This window comes from Somniosus microcephalus, chromosome 19, assembly GCF_052327205.1.
Source record: "Somniosus microcephalus isolate GS21.2 chromosome 19, FLI_Smic_1.0, whole genome shotgun sequence".
Taxonomy (NCBI): Eukaryota; Metazoa; Chordata; class Chondrichthyes; order Squaliformes; family Somniosidae; genus Somniosus; species Somniosus microcephalus.
The window spans coordinates 14,227,785-14,244,491 of NC_141005.1; the positions used below are offsets into that span (position 1 = coordinate 14,227,785).

The 16,707-nt window shown below is 43.2% G+C and overlaps 1 protein-coding gene across 1 annotated transcript in view; it reads right to left on the reverse strand.

The window, feature by feature from the left end:
• Nucleotides 1-1,372: 1,372 nt before the first annotated feature.
• snap29 (synaptosome associated protein 29) overlaps nucleotides 1,373-16,707 on the reverse strand; it is a 42,963-nt gene continuing 27,628 nt past the window's right edge. The window contains exons 4-5 of the mRNA XM_086012000.1: nucleotides 7,456-7,554; nucleotides 1,373-5,045 (exon numbers count right to left, since the gene is read on the reverse strand). Coding sequence (XP_085868126.1) covers nucleotides 4,888-5,045; nucleotides 7,456-7,554 — 257 coding nt within the window. The 3' untranslated portion in view covers nucleotides 1,373-4,887. The remainder of the gene's footprint in view (nucleotides 5,046-7,455; nucleotides 7,555-16,707) is intronic.

The following is a 16,707-nucleotide window of genomic DNA, read 5'->3' on the forward strand; positions in this document are numbered from 1 at the left end:
ACCCTAAGTGCACATCCAAGTACTTTTAAAATGCGATTAGGGTTTCTGCCTCTACCACCGTTTCAGGCAGAGTTCCAGACCCCCACAACCCTCTGGGTGAAGAAATTTCCCCTCCAATCCTTCCACCAATTACTTTAACTCTGTGCCCCCTGGTTTTTGAACCCCTGTGCTAAGGGAAATAGGTACTTTCTATCCACTTTATCTAGGCCCCTCCTAATTTTATACACCTCAATAAGGTCTCCCCTCAGCCTCCTCTGTTCCAAAGAAAAACAGACCCAGCCTATCCAGTCTTTCCTCGTAGCTAAGATTCTCTACTCCCGGCAACATCCTTGTAAATCTCCTCTGTACCCTCTTTAATGCAATCACATATTTCCTGTAATGTGGTGACCAGAACTGCACGCAGTACTCTAGCTGAGGCCTAACTAGTGTTTTATACAGTTGAAGCATAACACCCCCTGCTCTTGTATTCTATACCACAGCTAATAAAGGCAAGCATTCTGTATGCCTTCTTAACCACCTTATCGACTTGGCCTGCTACCTTCAGGGATCTGTGGAGATGCACTCCAAGATCCCTTTGTTTCTCTACACTACTCAGTGGCCTACCATTTAACGTGTATTCCCTTTCCTGGTTAGCCCTCCCCAAATGCATTACCTCACACTTCTCCAGATTGAATTCCATTTGCCAGTGTTCTGCCCACCTGACCAATTTATTCATATCTTCCTGCAGTCTACAGCTTCCTACTTCAGTATCAACCACAGCGCCAATTTTAGTGTCATCTGCAAACTTCTTAATCATACCCCCTATATTCAAGTCTAGATCATTGATATATACCACAAAAAGCAAGGGACCTAGTACTGAGCCCTGCAGACCCCCACTGGAAACAGCCTTCCAGTCACAAAAACACCCATCAACCATTACCCTCTGCTTCCTGCCTCCGAGCCAGTTTTGAATCCAACTTGACACACTGCCCTGGATCCCATGGGCTTTTGACTTCGTGACCAGTCGCCATGTGGAACCTTATCAAAAGCCTTGCTTAAGTCCATATACACTACATCAACCACACTACCCTCATCTACCCTCCTTGTTGCACTTTTGTAAGTCTTCTAGGACGTTACACCATTAATGAGCTAGAAGTTTTTAAATTCACTCCAAAACAGCAGAATGGGAAGCAGTCTCCTCACTCCCATGACTGATATTTTACCATATTTATCACTACTCCATAGCAAGTTCTCTTCTTTATATTATGTTCACAGATCAGTCTCAACAAAAAGTATTTAAATAATTGAGAAATTCAAACTACTGTACATGGAAAGGAGAAAAAAAAGCACAACACTACAGTTTCTCACCAGATTACATTTACTAAAGACAAAAGGGGTTTTAAGGTTTTATTGCACAAGACAAAAAGTTGCATCATTTCAAACTGAAAGTTCAAAAAACAGGAAAGGCAGTTAAAAGTTTTACTCTGAAGAATCAAAATACAAATATTTCCAGTCCAGTAATAAATCACACATTTCATTAGAGTGCAACTTTCTTATGTTCTTCAAAGTATTTATGCAGTTAGTGGTATCAAAGTTTTGACCAGAAACCCTATCGCGTGTATGGCAAGAAACTGCCCCTTGTAAATGTTGGTACAATCTACTCCATACAGGCTAGCACTGCTTTGACCTATTAACATTTTATAGAAGGCACTCAATTAGCTGCGCTATCTAAACACATGTCCACTTAAGCAGTATGTAAATGGCACCCTTCCCAGCTTTGCGAAATGCTGCAGTTACCCATCTAAACAATGTGTTCAAATGCATTAGTCACCAAGTAGAGGGCCAAGCACCAATTTTATAGACCAACATATCTACAAGTCCTTCGAACTAGTCCAACATTTCGTAAAAAGAACAGCAAGGTTTCAAAATACTTCTGGTATCGCAGCACGCTCTGCTCAAGTGTCTGGCTCAGATAAATACCTGAAATAAAAATTGAGTCAAACCAGTTTACCATGAGAGCAGTCACATTTTTAGTTTGGATTGAGCGGCAAGTACTTTCAAGCTCTCAAATATGCACGATATACCTTCTGGGAGTTGAAAAATCAATCAGCTGCTGATTATATATCGTGCAGCAGCAGTGCTCGACCACACGTGACAATAGCCTAGTGCACAGCTAAGAACATTTTCAGTCACTTATCTGCAGTAAGTTTCATTGGTTTTTGAAATAGGCTTATGAAAAAATCCAACTAGGATGTAGAGATTCTCAAAACCCATCGCAACTTAAATAATGCACGTTTGTAGAAAGAAAAACATGGAAAGAGAGCAAAGTTACCGATTTGGCTATTTAAACTAGAATATGGCTAATTACATATGCACAATAAAATGTCAAAAGAAATTAAAGCATTAAATGGTTAGAACAGGAACATGCATTTAATATTTCAAAATGATTCAGCAAAATTGATATTGAAGTTTGCATACAGTTTTACCATTAAAATTACTCCCAGCATGCTGTTCCTGCAAGCCCAAAATTGTAAAAGGATTTCTCTTAATCTTTGATTTCCCCCCAAGTACAATAAAGCAAATTAAGCTTTTGCACTAAGTGAAGTTACTGCAGCCACACAGAAATTGGCAGTTTAAAAAAAAATCTATCCACCATGTGCAATTTGGAACCTAATTATGTTGCGGTTCACTGAAGTGTGCTAACTGATTTTACACTAGAAATTGAGATTTTTTTTTTTTTTTTTTTTATAAAAAGGTGAGAATTTGGTGTATAATCAAATCCAACACCAGCCATAGACAAAACCACTGAATTTTCTTTTTTCAAATGGACATGTTGATGCCTTAATTGTTCGTTTTTCTTTAAATGCAAAAACTGAGGGGGCAGGTATTTTACGCTTTCTCATACAGAAACCATTTTGAAACGTGCTCCATTGCTAAATGGGCTGCGTGTGGTTTTCAGATGCTCTAGCAAGGGCCTACTGTATTTCCTATGCTAGCAGTTATTCCCAGATAGGTTAACTTACCAACTCAGACTTCTGAGCCTCACCAAAAACAAATCTACCACTTCCAGGGTAGGTTGTGCTTTGACCTCTTGACCCCAACCCTGACCCGACTTACAAAGGTTAATGGGTAAATAGGCAGGTGTAATGAGTTTGCACAAATTCCCTTTGAAGGATGGAGAACAAATTTGTTGCGATGACAGACAAATTGTGGAATTCCAAGGACAAAGATTTCGATCGGAGACTAGTTGCCTTATTCAACTCTCCTATTTCCGCTCACCCTTTTCTGTGTAAAACCGACTCTTTGCATACTTTGCTCAGCAAAATACAAACCTCAAGAAAATAATCTGGTAATGAGAAACAAGAGTTTTTGATAAGGTCCTTCATTCCTCAGTAGCACTGTAGCTAGAGAAGGCAGCTACAGGAACGGCCAACAGGCTTATAACTAACATTGCGCTCAGATTCGCGCCGTTTCAAAGTGCCACAGCTGCCCTGTTGGATGGTTAAAGAGCAGCATCAATGGTGACCAGGAAGTCCACAACCTTGACGACTCAGCTCTTGAGAGGTTGCATAATGGAGAAAAAAAACTTGAAGGGACAGAGGCAAAAAAAGAAACCCCCACAAAATGGCCCAGATGTTAAATGCACTCTGATCATTGGTAAACAACAGGGAAGAGAGAAAGGAAGTATATTCTGCAGAATAATTAATCTTTTCATTGCACTGTGGAGGAAGGGAGCGAGAGTGAGTCAAAAAGGTACACATTTCCCCATACAGCATTTAGGATTGTGACAATTCAGTGAACCTGTCTTCCACTTTCCTTTCTTAAAATCTCTAGCTTAAAAAGCACATTTTTTTTTTTAACAAACACAGTTCCCTGGAAATTTGCTCAGTACTCAGTTAACAGCAGTCAGCAAGGTTTCACCCAACGAAAGAAAATCCTGATTACACTACAGGAAAAAGACCATCAAATTAACAGCTTCTAGCAGACCCGCTCTGCAAAGATCTCCCCCAGTGGTGTCGGAGTACATCTACCTCAACAGTGAGTCTGGTTTTATTCAAGTGATTATGTATACGACAGCTTGTGATTCTAAAAAAGGGAACGAAGGACTTAACATTCAAAACACCCCTTAAAAAACAGGCACAGTTCCCATTAACACATACAAAAAAATCCAACAGGTATGTTTTGATATGGATAACTACCATTAACTGATGCAAATGTATTTATTGTTTGCTAGATATATTAATCTTCATAAAAGTTTTGTATACAACAGATGGAGCGCTATAAGACACAGATTACTTAATACACATACGAACAGCATCTTCACAAAACAAGCTAACTCACAGACCAACAAAGAATGAAAGGGGTATGCTGAATTGGACAACAGCACAGAACTGGTTCGTGGTTTTTCAGTGACCTCATAAGGGCTAGTTCTCCTGGCCCCATTCGGTCAACAAAGCTACCAGCAAGAGCATCAAAGCAAGTGCAGCAAAATGCATCCAAGTTTTACGTTAGTAATAACACAAAGTTTAGATCACGCACAATTTCTGCCTTCCATACAAATTGGCACAGTTTATCGAAAAGCAAATTAAACGAGAGTACGTGTGCTTAATATTGCTGCATATCTTTAACGCCATCATATATTACATCAATATTAATCGCTATTTATTTAATGCAAATCTGAATGCAGACACCAAGGATACATCATAAAAAATAATGAAATTAGGCCCCCTGGTAATACATTCAGAAACAAGTTTCATTAAGAATCGATTCAATTTCTTGGAGGTTTGTGCATTTTTTTTCTTTAACCCTGCTCACTAAATCATCCGAATAAAAAAGGTGTTATTTCTGCAAGGACAGTTACTTTCCAGAGGGACGCAGAAAAAAAAACTTGAAATCCAACGCGGCACTTTAAAGTTTGCGAATCTGCCGATCAGTTGCGATAATCTTAGAGTCCATGCGTTCCGTCTTGGTCATCAAGCGGTCAATGATCTCATCCTGCTCATCAATTTCTGACTGCAGGCCAACTGCCAGACCCTTCAGACGGCCCAGGCCAGAGGACATCTCATCTGTGATTAGAGGGAAGACCAGAGGAAACCATGATTCATGCTTGGCTAACAATTGAAACAATTCTCTCATTCAATAGTAGCCTTCAAAAGGGAACTGGATAAATACTTGAAGGAGAAAAAATTGCGGGGATATAGGGAACGAGCGGGGGAGTGGGACTGACTGGATTGCTCTTCGAAAGAGCCGGCACAGGCTCGATGGGCCGAATGGCCTCCTTCTGTGCTGTACTATTCTGGGATTCCAAGAGGGCTCGACAGGATAGATGCAGAGAGGCTGTTTCCCCATGGCTGGGGAGTCTAGAATTAGGGACCATAGTCTCCGGATAAGGGGTCGGCCATTTAGGACTGAGAGGAGGAGAAATTTCTTCACTCAGGGTGGTGAATCTTTGGAATTCTCAGCGACTGAGCATCCACAGCCCTTTGGGGTTGAGTATATTCAAGGCGGAGGCAGATATTTTTTTGGATACTAAGGGAAACTAGGAATATGGGGATCGGGCATGAAAGTGCAGTTGAGGTTGAAGACCAGCCATGATCTTATTGAATGGCGGAGCAGGCTCGAGGGGCCGAATGGCCGACTCCTGCTCCTAATTATGTTCTTATGTAACAAGTCACCAGAAAAGGGAAGCAAAACCCACAACTTTCTCCCCCTCGGGGATGAAAACCTTGGAAGGAGCATATTTTCCAAAATTCAATTAAAACACAAATCAGAGTGCAATAAGAATGGAGCAGAAATACAAGTGCCACTGCAAATCCAGCATCGTGATTTGTGGGCAATACATTCATTGTACAGAGGGTCATGTGAAGACAGGATTAAGTGGCATCCTAGAACAGTTAATATAAATCAGACAGACTTGCATTCACATAGCACCGTATCATATTTGAATGTTTCACGCATTACTTTTGAGTGCAGCGATTTGCGTAGGGAAACAGAGCAGCTTTACTGTATTAGCAAAATGAGATAATCAGCAAGTTAATGTTGCTCTCCGCTTGGGGAGGGCTGCACGGGGCAAGACACCTCTTGCTGGCAAAGGAACAAGTGCCCTCCTTGGTGCTTTCCCGTAGCAGTGTGGCCGAGACTGGGAGCTCAGAAAGGGTAAGGCCCCTCGAGGGGCAGGGCCGCTGAAGCTTTAACCTGCGGGGCCACTTTCTGGCACCGCAACGGCCAATCCTTCACACAGCAGGTTATGGTCTCTGCTGCAGAGGCAATGCACTTGTTTTATTTTTTTTTCTTCCACCCTGTGAACAAGTGTATAACATGGGAGGGTCACTAACAGACTGCCCAGGCACAATCCCTAGCAGCTGGTTTCAGAACCGCATTGGTATAGAGCCAGGGGTTTGTGTCCTACCTCCATGACATCGTAGAGCAGGAGGAGAGAAAATACCGTGATCGCTTCAAAAAAAAAAACCACAGTTCACCAACTTGTATTTATATAGCGCCTTTAATGTAGTAAAACATCCCAAGCCGCTGCGCAGGAGTATTTTAAGACAAAAAATTTGACACCGATCTGCATAAGGATAAATTAGGGCAGGTGACCAAATGCTTGGTCAAAGAGGTAGGTTTTTAAGGAGCATCTTAAAGGAGGAAAGAGGGGTAGCGAGGCGGAGAGGTTTAGGGAGAAATTCTAGAGCTTAGGGCCTAGGCAACAGAAGGCATGGCCCCAAAGGTTGAGTGATTATAACCCATCAGGATTTGATACAGCAATACTCTTACAGATAGAGCTCGAAATTCATGGCTGATCATCCGAAGGCAGGGACAGGGTACTGAGTTTTGATGATCAGCCATGATCTCACTGAATGGCGGAGCAGGCTCGAGGGGCCAAATGGCCTACTCCTGCTCCTATCCTATCTTCTGAAGTACAGAAACCCCAGACTAGTCGCTGATAAGTCTGCTGACAGCAAAGGTCACTTGGGGGGGGGGGGGGGGGGGGGGGGAGAAAAAGAAAGGTGACTGATCATTAAAAATCGAAACTATAAAGGATAGGTCATTTGGATCATTAGAACGGAAACTACAAAAATTCTCTTGCACGTGTGCGCGCACACATAGCAACAGGAGGAGGCCATTCAACCCATCGAGCCTGTTCCGTCATTTAATTAGATCATAGCTGATCGGTATCTCAACTCCATCTACACGCATTGGTTCCGTAACTCTTACTCAACACAAACCGATCAATCACAGTTTTGAAATTTTCAACTGATCCCCAGCCTCAATAGCTTTTGGAGTGGGGGAGATTAAAAAAAAGTTCCAGATTTCCACTACCCTGAGAGAAAAAGTGAATCCTGACGGCAGCCTTGAACGGCCTAGCTCTAATTTTAAGGTTAAGCACCCTTGTTCTGGACTCTCCCACATGCGCGCGCATTCACACACAACAATGAAGGCACAATGGCTAGACCATACAGCCCGACAATACCTTACCTAGATTGTTATCTATCTGCTCATGATGAGTCTGAAGAAAATTGTTCTTAGTGTAACGGTTCTTTCCTTCAGCAGCAGAACTGCTACCGGCCCCAAAACCTAAATGGAAAAGAAAAATTAAGCTCACAAAAAATCGAGGAATTTTTAGTTTCAGCAATTCAAAATTTTAGCCCAAGCTAATATTCCAGACACTTCATTTTTTCCATAAAAAACTATAAGGTACTTTGGTTACATTTACAGATTTTGCAGTTAACTTGAAGACTAACGACTGCCACCTATCTAAAGAAAAAAAGCAGGTTCAAAACCAGGAAAGGTTCACTGCCACTTGTTCCCTTTAGCTGGCATGGTTTAATAACTGCAGAATTCACTCACTCGGTCTGTTGTTCAGAGTTGATCTGCAGAAAGTACAGTTCAAACAAAGGCATCAGATGTCCCCCCCCAAAAAAAATAAATCAAAAACCAACACTACCTGATCTAGGAATCTGCAAACTTGCCCGACAAACAAGTGGGTTAATGTGACGCACAAGCCAAGTCTTAGCCCAAGAGTTTTGGGTGTTAAACACCCTTCTGGTCTCAAGTATCCCAAAGCATGACTTCTCCAGTTCAGCAGTCAGATTTAGTACCAGTTCCCACGACGTGCAAATAGAGGGCAGAGGCAAAAGGTTTTAGGTAAAGAGAAGTTTCTCAGAATGGATACGTATGGGGAGTGGTATCCCTCAGGGGTCAGCGTTAGGTTACTCTTACTATATACTGGACTGAAGGAACAATATCAACATTTTCTTATGACAGCAAGAGGATAAAGATAGGTGGTAGATGCAGTTTAATATAGAAAAACATTAAGTAACATTTTTGGAAGCAAACATAGGTAAGGAAACAATGGCTACTTGAGTGGAGGCTGCAGTCAGAGTAGGATTCCATTTGAAGTGCTCCATTATAGCAAGGATATAAAAGCAATGGAAGTCAGGTAGATTCACTAGGATGCAATGAAGGCCAGTTATGTAGGGACACTTGAGAAGTTAGGACTCCCTACCCGAGCGGACAATGTTAAGGGGTGACCTGATGGAGGGTTATGATACAGTAAACTAGAATGCTTCCACTGGTCAGTAAGATTGCAATGAGAGGGGATAAAATAAAGAGAGAGGGCTAAAAAAAAAACTGCTTTATATTTAACACTATTAGAATATTAAAATCTCTGTCCCCAAACCATTATTGAAGCAGAATCCATAAATTTCAAGAGGGAATTAAATAGTTGATCCGGGGGGGGGGGGGAAAGGAATACTAAATATGGGGACAGTGCGGGGTCAGACTAGGTAGAGAAAAACACTCGTGCAGATTTGATGGGCCAAGTGACCAGTTTCTGTACTGCAAGATTCTTCTGTACATGCGTACATACTGAAATGAATTGTTTTTAAATATATTCCATTGATGGGTAATATGGGCCATTCCAATTGAAAGACACCTGGAAGTAATTACAAGGCTGTAATGCAATGGAGCAGCTCAGAGCAGAGAGAGAAAGCAGAGCAAGAAAGTCATTCACCTTGAGAACAAAGTACAGCTCTGAAATCACTTGGCATGCATGCACCATTAAAAAAAAGAGAATGAATGTGCATTCATTTTGATTTGGGTCTGAATTGTACAACCAGTGGTGCAAGATGTGCGTGTGCCTCACCTTGATGTACAAGGATATTCACACCCAAGTATTAATAGCTGCAATGTCCAACTAAGAATAAGCCTCCACTGTTTAAAAAAAAAAAAAGAATTTTACTTTTACAAGATTATAAAGGGATGATGTTATAAGCCTATTTCTTATATTGATAATTGAATTAGTTGGGTTGGCTATTTCTTTACGAAGTTATGGCTCATTAAAGCTCGGCTCGTGACTAGATTCCTTTGAAATTGCAGCATCAATTTCTTGGTTTAATTAACCGTAGCAAAAATAAGCACTTAACCCCCCAACGTGGGTTAAACTCCAGTTAGAACATTACATTCCACAAACTAATGTGTCAACTGTGTACACGATGCCATCCCACCTGCAATTTACATCTCCTGAAGACCCTGAGCACCAGTTACCTTCTGGGGCTTTCCCCCCCCCCCCAAAGCACACATGCGTCAACAGGCTATCCCCACACATGAGGGTCAGGTGGGAATCACAGCCGCGTCCAATCACGTCCTGGCATGGATCACTGGATAGCGATTCAGGAAAAGGGCACGCTGGCCGACATTCCTCTCTAGCCCAGGAGTACCCAGGCCAACTGTAGCATTCCTTTGTGACCCTGGCTGCGATCGTCTAACTCAGTACAGATGCAAATTGAACTGGAGATCTCCTGGTGTAAATGATTTTTAACCAACGCTAGTTTTAAAGAGACCACTCAGGACACCTTTTCCATGCACCACCTAATGAATTTATAACGAATGCACAACCAATTTTCGCATTAGAATAGGCAGGATATAGTTGTTTAATTCAAACTATTCTCGGTTTCGAAGTGCAGAACATACACTAATATTATGTTGGTATGGTATGCATTGGTGCCATCTAGTGTTGTATAATAAACTTGCAGTTTGTGCTGACAATGCATGCAATAATGCGGCAATTTTTGTTTTACAAGGGCTTATAGCAAAGTTCCCTCTAATTTTTTTGCGATGCGCAGCCCCTTTAACTGGCTGCCCGGCCCATTCAAATTATCGCGCGAGTGCGGTTTCTTCCATTGAAAAGCCGGTGAGTGGCCGCACAGTTTAGCAGGAACATTGGTTTTTAGTATGGTAAATTATAGAATAATTACCCGGGAGCGAATTACAAGGCTGCAATCTTAAATCAAGGATTCTATCAAGCTAAACCACGACAGCAAAAAGTTTACATGGTTTAGAACTCCCAAGATTAGATTACACTCAAGATACTCCCAAGTGGCGTGTATGGGTGGCAGGGTTTATTTTGAGGGCAAGTTACTTTTAGGCCTTTTTGTATTGTTGTTGGGTATCTGAATATTTCAAGTACTTGATGTGCAAGGATTATCCACTATTAAACTAGTCTTACTATGTACAGGTTGAGCGCCCAAAATCCAGAGTTCCGGAATCCGGGACGATTGGCGGCAGGGTCGTCCGGAATCCGGAAAATGTTCCAGAATCCGGACACCCTGTTTCCGCTGCCAGCCGGGCCCAGGTATTTCTGGACTCGGAACATGTTTCTGATGTCCGAAGTCCGCAAATGCCCGAGCCCAGGTTGTGATATTTCCGGACTTCGGACATCAGAAATACGTTCTGAAGTCCGGAATAACACGAAAACTGGCTTGACCTCAGTCCCGAGGTTGCCGGATTTGGGACGCTCAACCTGTCGTACATAGATCGAGTAGAATGGGCCTATATTCTCTGGAGTTTAGAAAGAATGAGACGTGATCTCATTGAAACGTATAAAATTCTTAAGGGGATTGACAGGGTAGATGCGGAGAGGCAATTTCCTCTGGCTGTAGTGTCAAGAATTTGGGGCCATAGTCTCAGGATAAGAGGTCGGCCATTTAGGACGGAGATGAGGAGACATTTCTTCACTCAGAGGGTGGTGAATCTTTGGAATTCTCTACCCCAGAGGGCTGTGGATGCTCAGTCGTTGAGTATATTCAAGACTGAGATCAACAGATTTCTGGGCACTAAGTGAATCAGGCGGGTAAGTGGAGTTGAGGTAGAAGATCAGCCATGATCTTATTGAATGGCGGAGCAGGCTCGAGGGGCTGTATGGCTTATTCCTGCTCCTAATTCTTATGTTCTTAACACTGTCTAAATGGAACATCTGACAGTTAACAGAAGAAATCACAAGTAGGACTGCTAGGATTTCACTCCTAACCAGGGTACTTTTCTAAATGCCTGTAATAGATTCTCTTTGGGGCCCTGAAAGGGATGCTGAAGGACTAATGAGCAAGTCAAAAGTCAATGTATAGGAAGAACAATTAGAATGGGTAATGCAGACAATCACCACCAACTGGCCAGTGAGAGAGAAACCTAATCCATAGAATAATGCTTAAGGAAATCAAAAATGGATGGTCCAAAGTTAAAAAGGAAGTTTTGAGATGCAAGGCTCTGGGTCTCGAGATGCAAGAAAGTGATTGGCAAGAAACTGGAGAGGGGCGAGACAAGGAAGCAGCAACAAATCTCCCGCAGCTGCTAAGAAAAGTGGCTAGCAATGTGCCACAGAATGTCCAATGCTCTACCTAGAGCTTCAATTGCACATATTGAGGAAAGGATAGAAGGACTACTGCGTCGGTGGGAATTTCAGCGGCGGCAGCGAGGCTATAAAAGGCTTCAGAGACCCAGGTAGGCCTCACCAGTCTCGGAACTCAGAGGGAAGGAGAGAAGTAAAAAGTAAGAGGTGTGACATCACCAGAAAGCAGGTAAGTGATTGGTTGGTGAGTATTTCTCTCTTTTTAAACTTTAACTCTGGTTTATAGTTTCTAAAGTCTCTGTGGTGTAGCAGGAACTGCTTATAAACCAGGGCCCTTAAATATACTATTTAACTGTAGTGTAATTGGTGGGATTGATTTCATTTAATTTAATTTGTTGGTAAATTTTATAAGTTGGTAAGTTCATTTAAATAGAGGCGTGATATTCATCATCTAGAATCGGGGCAGAGGGTATTTAAAAATAATAATAAATTTAATCAATTACATAGAATGGGAGAGCAGGTCATGTGTTACTGCTGCAATATGTGGGAGCTGGTGGACACCATTGATGCTCAAGGTGGTCACATTTGCAGTAAGTGCTGGCTGCTCAAGGAACTCCGGCTCCGTATTGAAGAGCTGGAGTCTGAGCTTCAAACACTGCGGCACATCAGGGGGGGGGGGGGGGGGTGGGGGGGAGTTACCTGGACTCTGTGTTCCATGAAGTAGTCACACCAATTAGATTAATTAATTCAGATGTAGTCCGTGGTCAGGGACAGGAGGGTGTGACTATGAGTGAGGCAGGTACGGGGATCCAGGAGGTAGTGTTGGAGGAGCTGCAGCCCTTGCTCTTGTCCAACAGGTTCGAGGCTCTTACTCCCTGTGAGGACAGGAACGGGGACTGCAGGGAGGATGAGCAACCTGGCCACAGCACCGTGGAACGGGGGGCCATTCAAGTGGGGGGGGGGGGGGGGGGGGGGAGTAAAAAGAAATGCTGTAGTGGTAGGGGATAGTATCATAAGGGGGATAGATAGGGTTCTTTGCAGCCGAGAGCGAGAGTCCCGAAGGTTGTGTTGCCTGCCCGGTGCCAGGGTCAAGGACATCCCCTCTGGGCTGGAGAGAAACTTGGAGTGGGAGGGGGAGGATCCAGTTGTCGTGGTCCATGTTGGTACCAACGACAGATAGGACAAGGAAAGAGGTTCTGCTGAGGGAGTATGAGCAGCTAGGGGCCAAATTAAAAAGCAGAACCACAAGGGTAATAATCTCTGGATTACTACCTGAGCCACGAGCAAATTTGGCTAGGGTAAATAAAATCAGAGAGTTAAATGCGTGGCTCAAAGACTGGTGTGGGAGAAATGGGTTTTGCTTCTTGGGACACTGGCACCAGTACTGGGACAGGAGAGAGCGGTTCCGTTGGGACGGACTTCACTTGGCCAGTGCTGGCACTAGAATCCTGGCGAATCGAATAACTAGGGCTGTAGGGAGGGCTTTAAACTAATTAGTGGGGGGGAAGTTTCAAGAGAGTGAAAAATAAAAATGTCAGCGGAGAAGGCAATAGAGCAAAGTAGCAGTGGGGAAATTAAAAACCAGAGCGTGTCAGGAAGGGACAGAATATATAAAGGCAAAGTAGTAAAGGGGGTAAAAGCAGGAATAAATTGTCACAAAAGATATTTAAAAGTTCTTTATCTGAATGCACGCAGCATTCGTAACAAAATAGACGAGTTGACGGTACAAATAACTACACATGGGTATGATCTGGTGGCCATTACAGAAACATGGCTGCGAGGTGACCATGACTGGGAACTAAACATCCAGGGGTATTTGACTATTAGGAAGGACAGACAGGAAGGAAAGGGAGGTGGGGTGGCTATGTTAATAAAGCATGGAATCACTGCAATAGTCAGAAATGATATTGGGTCAAAGGATCAGGATAGTGAAACAGTTTGGGTGGAGATAAGGAATAATAAGGGGAAAAAGTCACTAGCGGGTGTAGTTTATAGGCCTAACAGTTGCAACTCTATTGGTCAGAGTATAAATCAGGAAATAATTGGGGCTTGTAATAAGGGAACAGCTATAATCATGGGGGATTTTAACTTTCATATTGACTGGACAAATCAAATTGGGCAGGGCAGCCTTGAGGAAGAGTTCATAGAGTGCATTAGGGAAGGGTTCCTTGAGCAGTATGTTACTGAACCAACCAGGGGGCAGGCAATCTTAGATCTGGTCCTGTGTAATGAGACAGGATTAATAAAAAATGTCCTAGTAAAAGGATCCTCTTGGAATGAGTGACCATAACATGGTTGAATTCCAAATTCAGTTGGAGTGAGAGAGAGTTGGATCTCAAACCAGCGTACTAAGCTTAAATAAAGGAGACTATGAAGGTATGAGAGCAGAGTTGACTAAAGTGGACTGGGAAAATAGATTAAAGTGTAAGAAGGTACATGAGCAGTGGTGTACATTCAAGGAGATATTTCACAACTTAAGAAAAATATATTCCACTGAGGAAAAAGGGGCGTAAAAGAAAAGACAGCCATCCGTGGCTAAGTAATAAAGGACAGTATCCGACTGAAAACAAGGGCATATAAAGTAGCCAAATCTAGTGGGAGGATAGAAGATTGGGAAGCATTTAAAAGCCAGCAAAGAATAACTAAAAGATTAATTAAGAAAGGGAAGCTAGATTATGAAAGTAAACTAGCAAAAAATATAAAAACAGATAGCAAGAGTTTCTACAGTTATATAAAAAGAAAAAAGGGTGGCTAAAGTGAATGTTGGTCCCTTAGAGGACGAGACCGGGAAATTAGTAGTGGGGAACATGGAGATGGCAAATACGCTGAACAAATATTTTGTATCAGTCTTTACAGTAGAGGACACTAAAAATATCCCAACACTGGACAAACAGGGGGCTATATGGGAGGGGGGGGGGGGGGGGGGGAAGGAGCTAAACACGATTAAAATCACTAAGGAGATGGTACTCAGTAAGATAATGGGACTTAGGGTGGATAAATCCCCTGGACCTGATGGCTTACATCCTAGGGTCGAGAGAAGTAGCGGTAGGGATTGCGGATGCATTGGTGGTCATTTTCCAAAACTCCCCGGATTCAGGAAAGGCCCCAGCAGATTGGAAAACTGCTAAAGTAACGCCCTTATTTAAAAAGGGAGGTAGACAAAAGGCTGGAAACTATAGACCAGTTAGCCTAACATCTGTGGTTGGTAAAATGTTGGAGTCCATTATTAAGGAAGCAGTAACAGGACATTTGGATAAGCATAATTTAATTGGACAGAGTCAGCATGGTTTTACGAAGGGGAAGTCATGTTTGACAAATTTGCTCGAATTCTTTGAGGACATAACAAACAGGGTGGATAAAGGGGAACCAGTGGATGTCACAGAAATCAGAAATCACAGAAACCACACAGTGCAGATAGAGGCCATTTCGGCCCATCAAGCCTGCACCAACACATATCCCACCCGATCCCCGTAACCCCTACACCAACACATATCCCACCCTATCCCCGTAACCCCACGTATTTAATCCCCCTAACACTAAGGGTCAATTTATCATAGCCAATCAACCTAACCCACACATCTTTGGACTGTGGGAGGAAACCGGAGCACCCGGAGTAAACCCACGCAAACACGGGGAGAATGTGCAAACTCCACACAGACAGTCGCCCGAGGCTGGATTCGAACCCGGGTCCCTGGCGCTGTGAGGCAACAGTGCTAACCACTATGCCACCGTGCTGCATTTGGACTTCCAAAAGGCATTTGACAAGATGCCACACAAAAGATTACTGCACAAGATAAAAAAACACAGGATTGGGGGTAATATACTGGCATGGGTAGAAGATTGGCTATCTAACAGAAAACAGAGTTGGGATAAATGGTTCATTCTCGGGTTGGCAATCAGTAACCAGTGGTGTTCCGCAGGAGTCAGTGCTGGGACCCCAACTCTTTACAATCTATATTAACAATTTGGAGGAGGGGACCGAGTGCAACGTATCCAAGTTTGCCGACGATACAAAGATGGGAGGGAAAGCAGTGAGTGAGGAGGACATAAAAAACCTGCAAAAGGACATAGACAGGCTAAGTGAGTGGGCAGAAATTTGGCAGATGGAATATAATGTTGGAAAGTGTGAGGTTATGCACTTTGGCAGAAAAAAAATCAAAGAGCAAGTTATTATCTAAATGGAAAGAAACTGCAAAGTGCTACAGTACAAAGGGATCTGGGGGTCCTGGTGCATGAAACGCAGAAGGTTAGTATGCAGGTACAGCAGGTGATCAGGAAGGCCAATGGAATCTTGGCTTTTATTGCAAGGGGGATGGAGTATAAAAGCAGGGAAGTCTTGCTTCAGTTATACAGGGTAGTCTTGCTTCAGTTATACAGGGTATTGGTGAGGCCACACCTGGAATACTGCGTACAGTTTTGGTTTCCATATTTAAGAAAAGATATACTTGCTCTCGAGGCAGTTCAGAGAAGGTTCACTCAGTTGATTCCGGAGATGAGGGGGTTGACTTACGAGGAAAGGTTGAGTAGGTTGGGCCTCTACTCATTGGAATTCAGAAGAATGAGAGGCGATCTTATCGAAACATAAGATTGTGAGGGGGCTTGATCGGGTGGATGCGGGGAGGATGTTTCCACTGATGGGCGAGACTAGAACTAGGGGGCATAATCTTAGAATAAGGGGCTGCCCTTTCAAAACTGAGATGAGGAGAAACTTCTTCACTCAGAGGGTGGGGAATCTATGGAATTTGCTACTTCACAGAGCTGTGGAAGCTGCGACATTAAATAAATTTAAAACGGAGATAGACAGTTTCCTAGCTGATAAGGGAATTAGGGGTTACGGGGAGCGGGCAGGGAAGTGGACGTGAGTCTAGGTTCGGATCAGCCATGATCCTATTGAGTGGCGGAGCAGGCCAGAGGGGCCGTATGGCCTACTCCTGCTCCTACTTATGTTCTTATGTTATGAAGGCATTCGGAGATGAGCCAACGATGGTAGCCCACAAAGGGCTTACGAGCAAGGGGAAATGGGGTGGAGGTGGTACAGAGCGGGGTGTCCTAGGAATCGATGTTGGGATCTCTGCTGTTTCTAATTTCCAACATCATTTTGGATT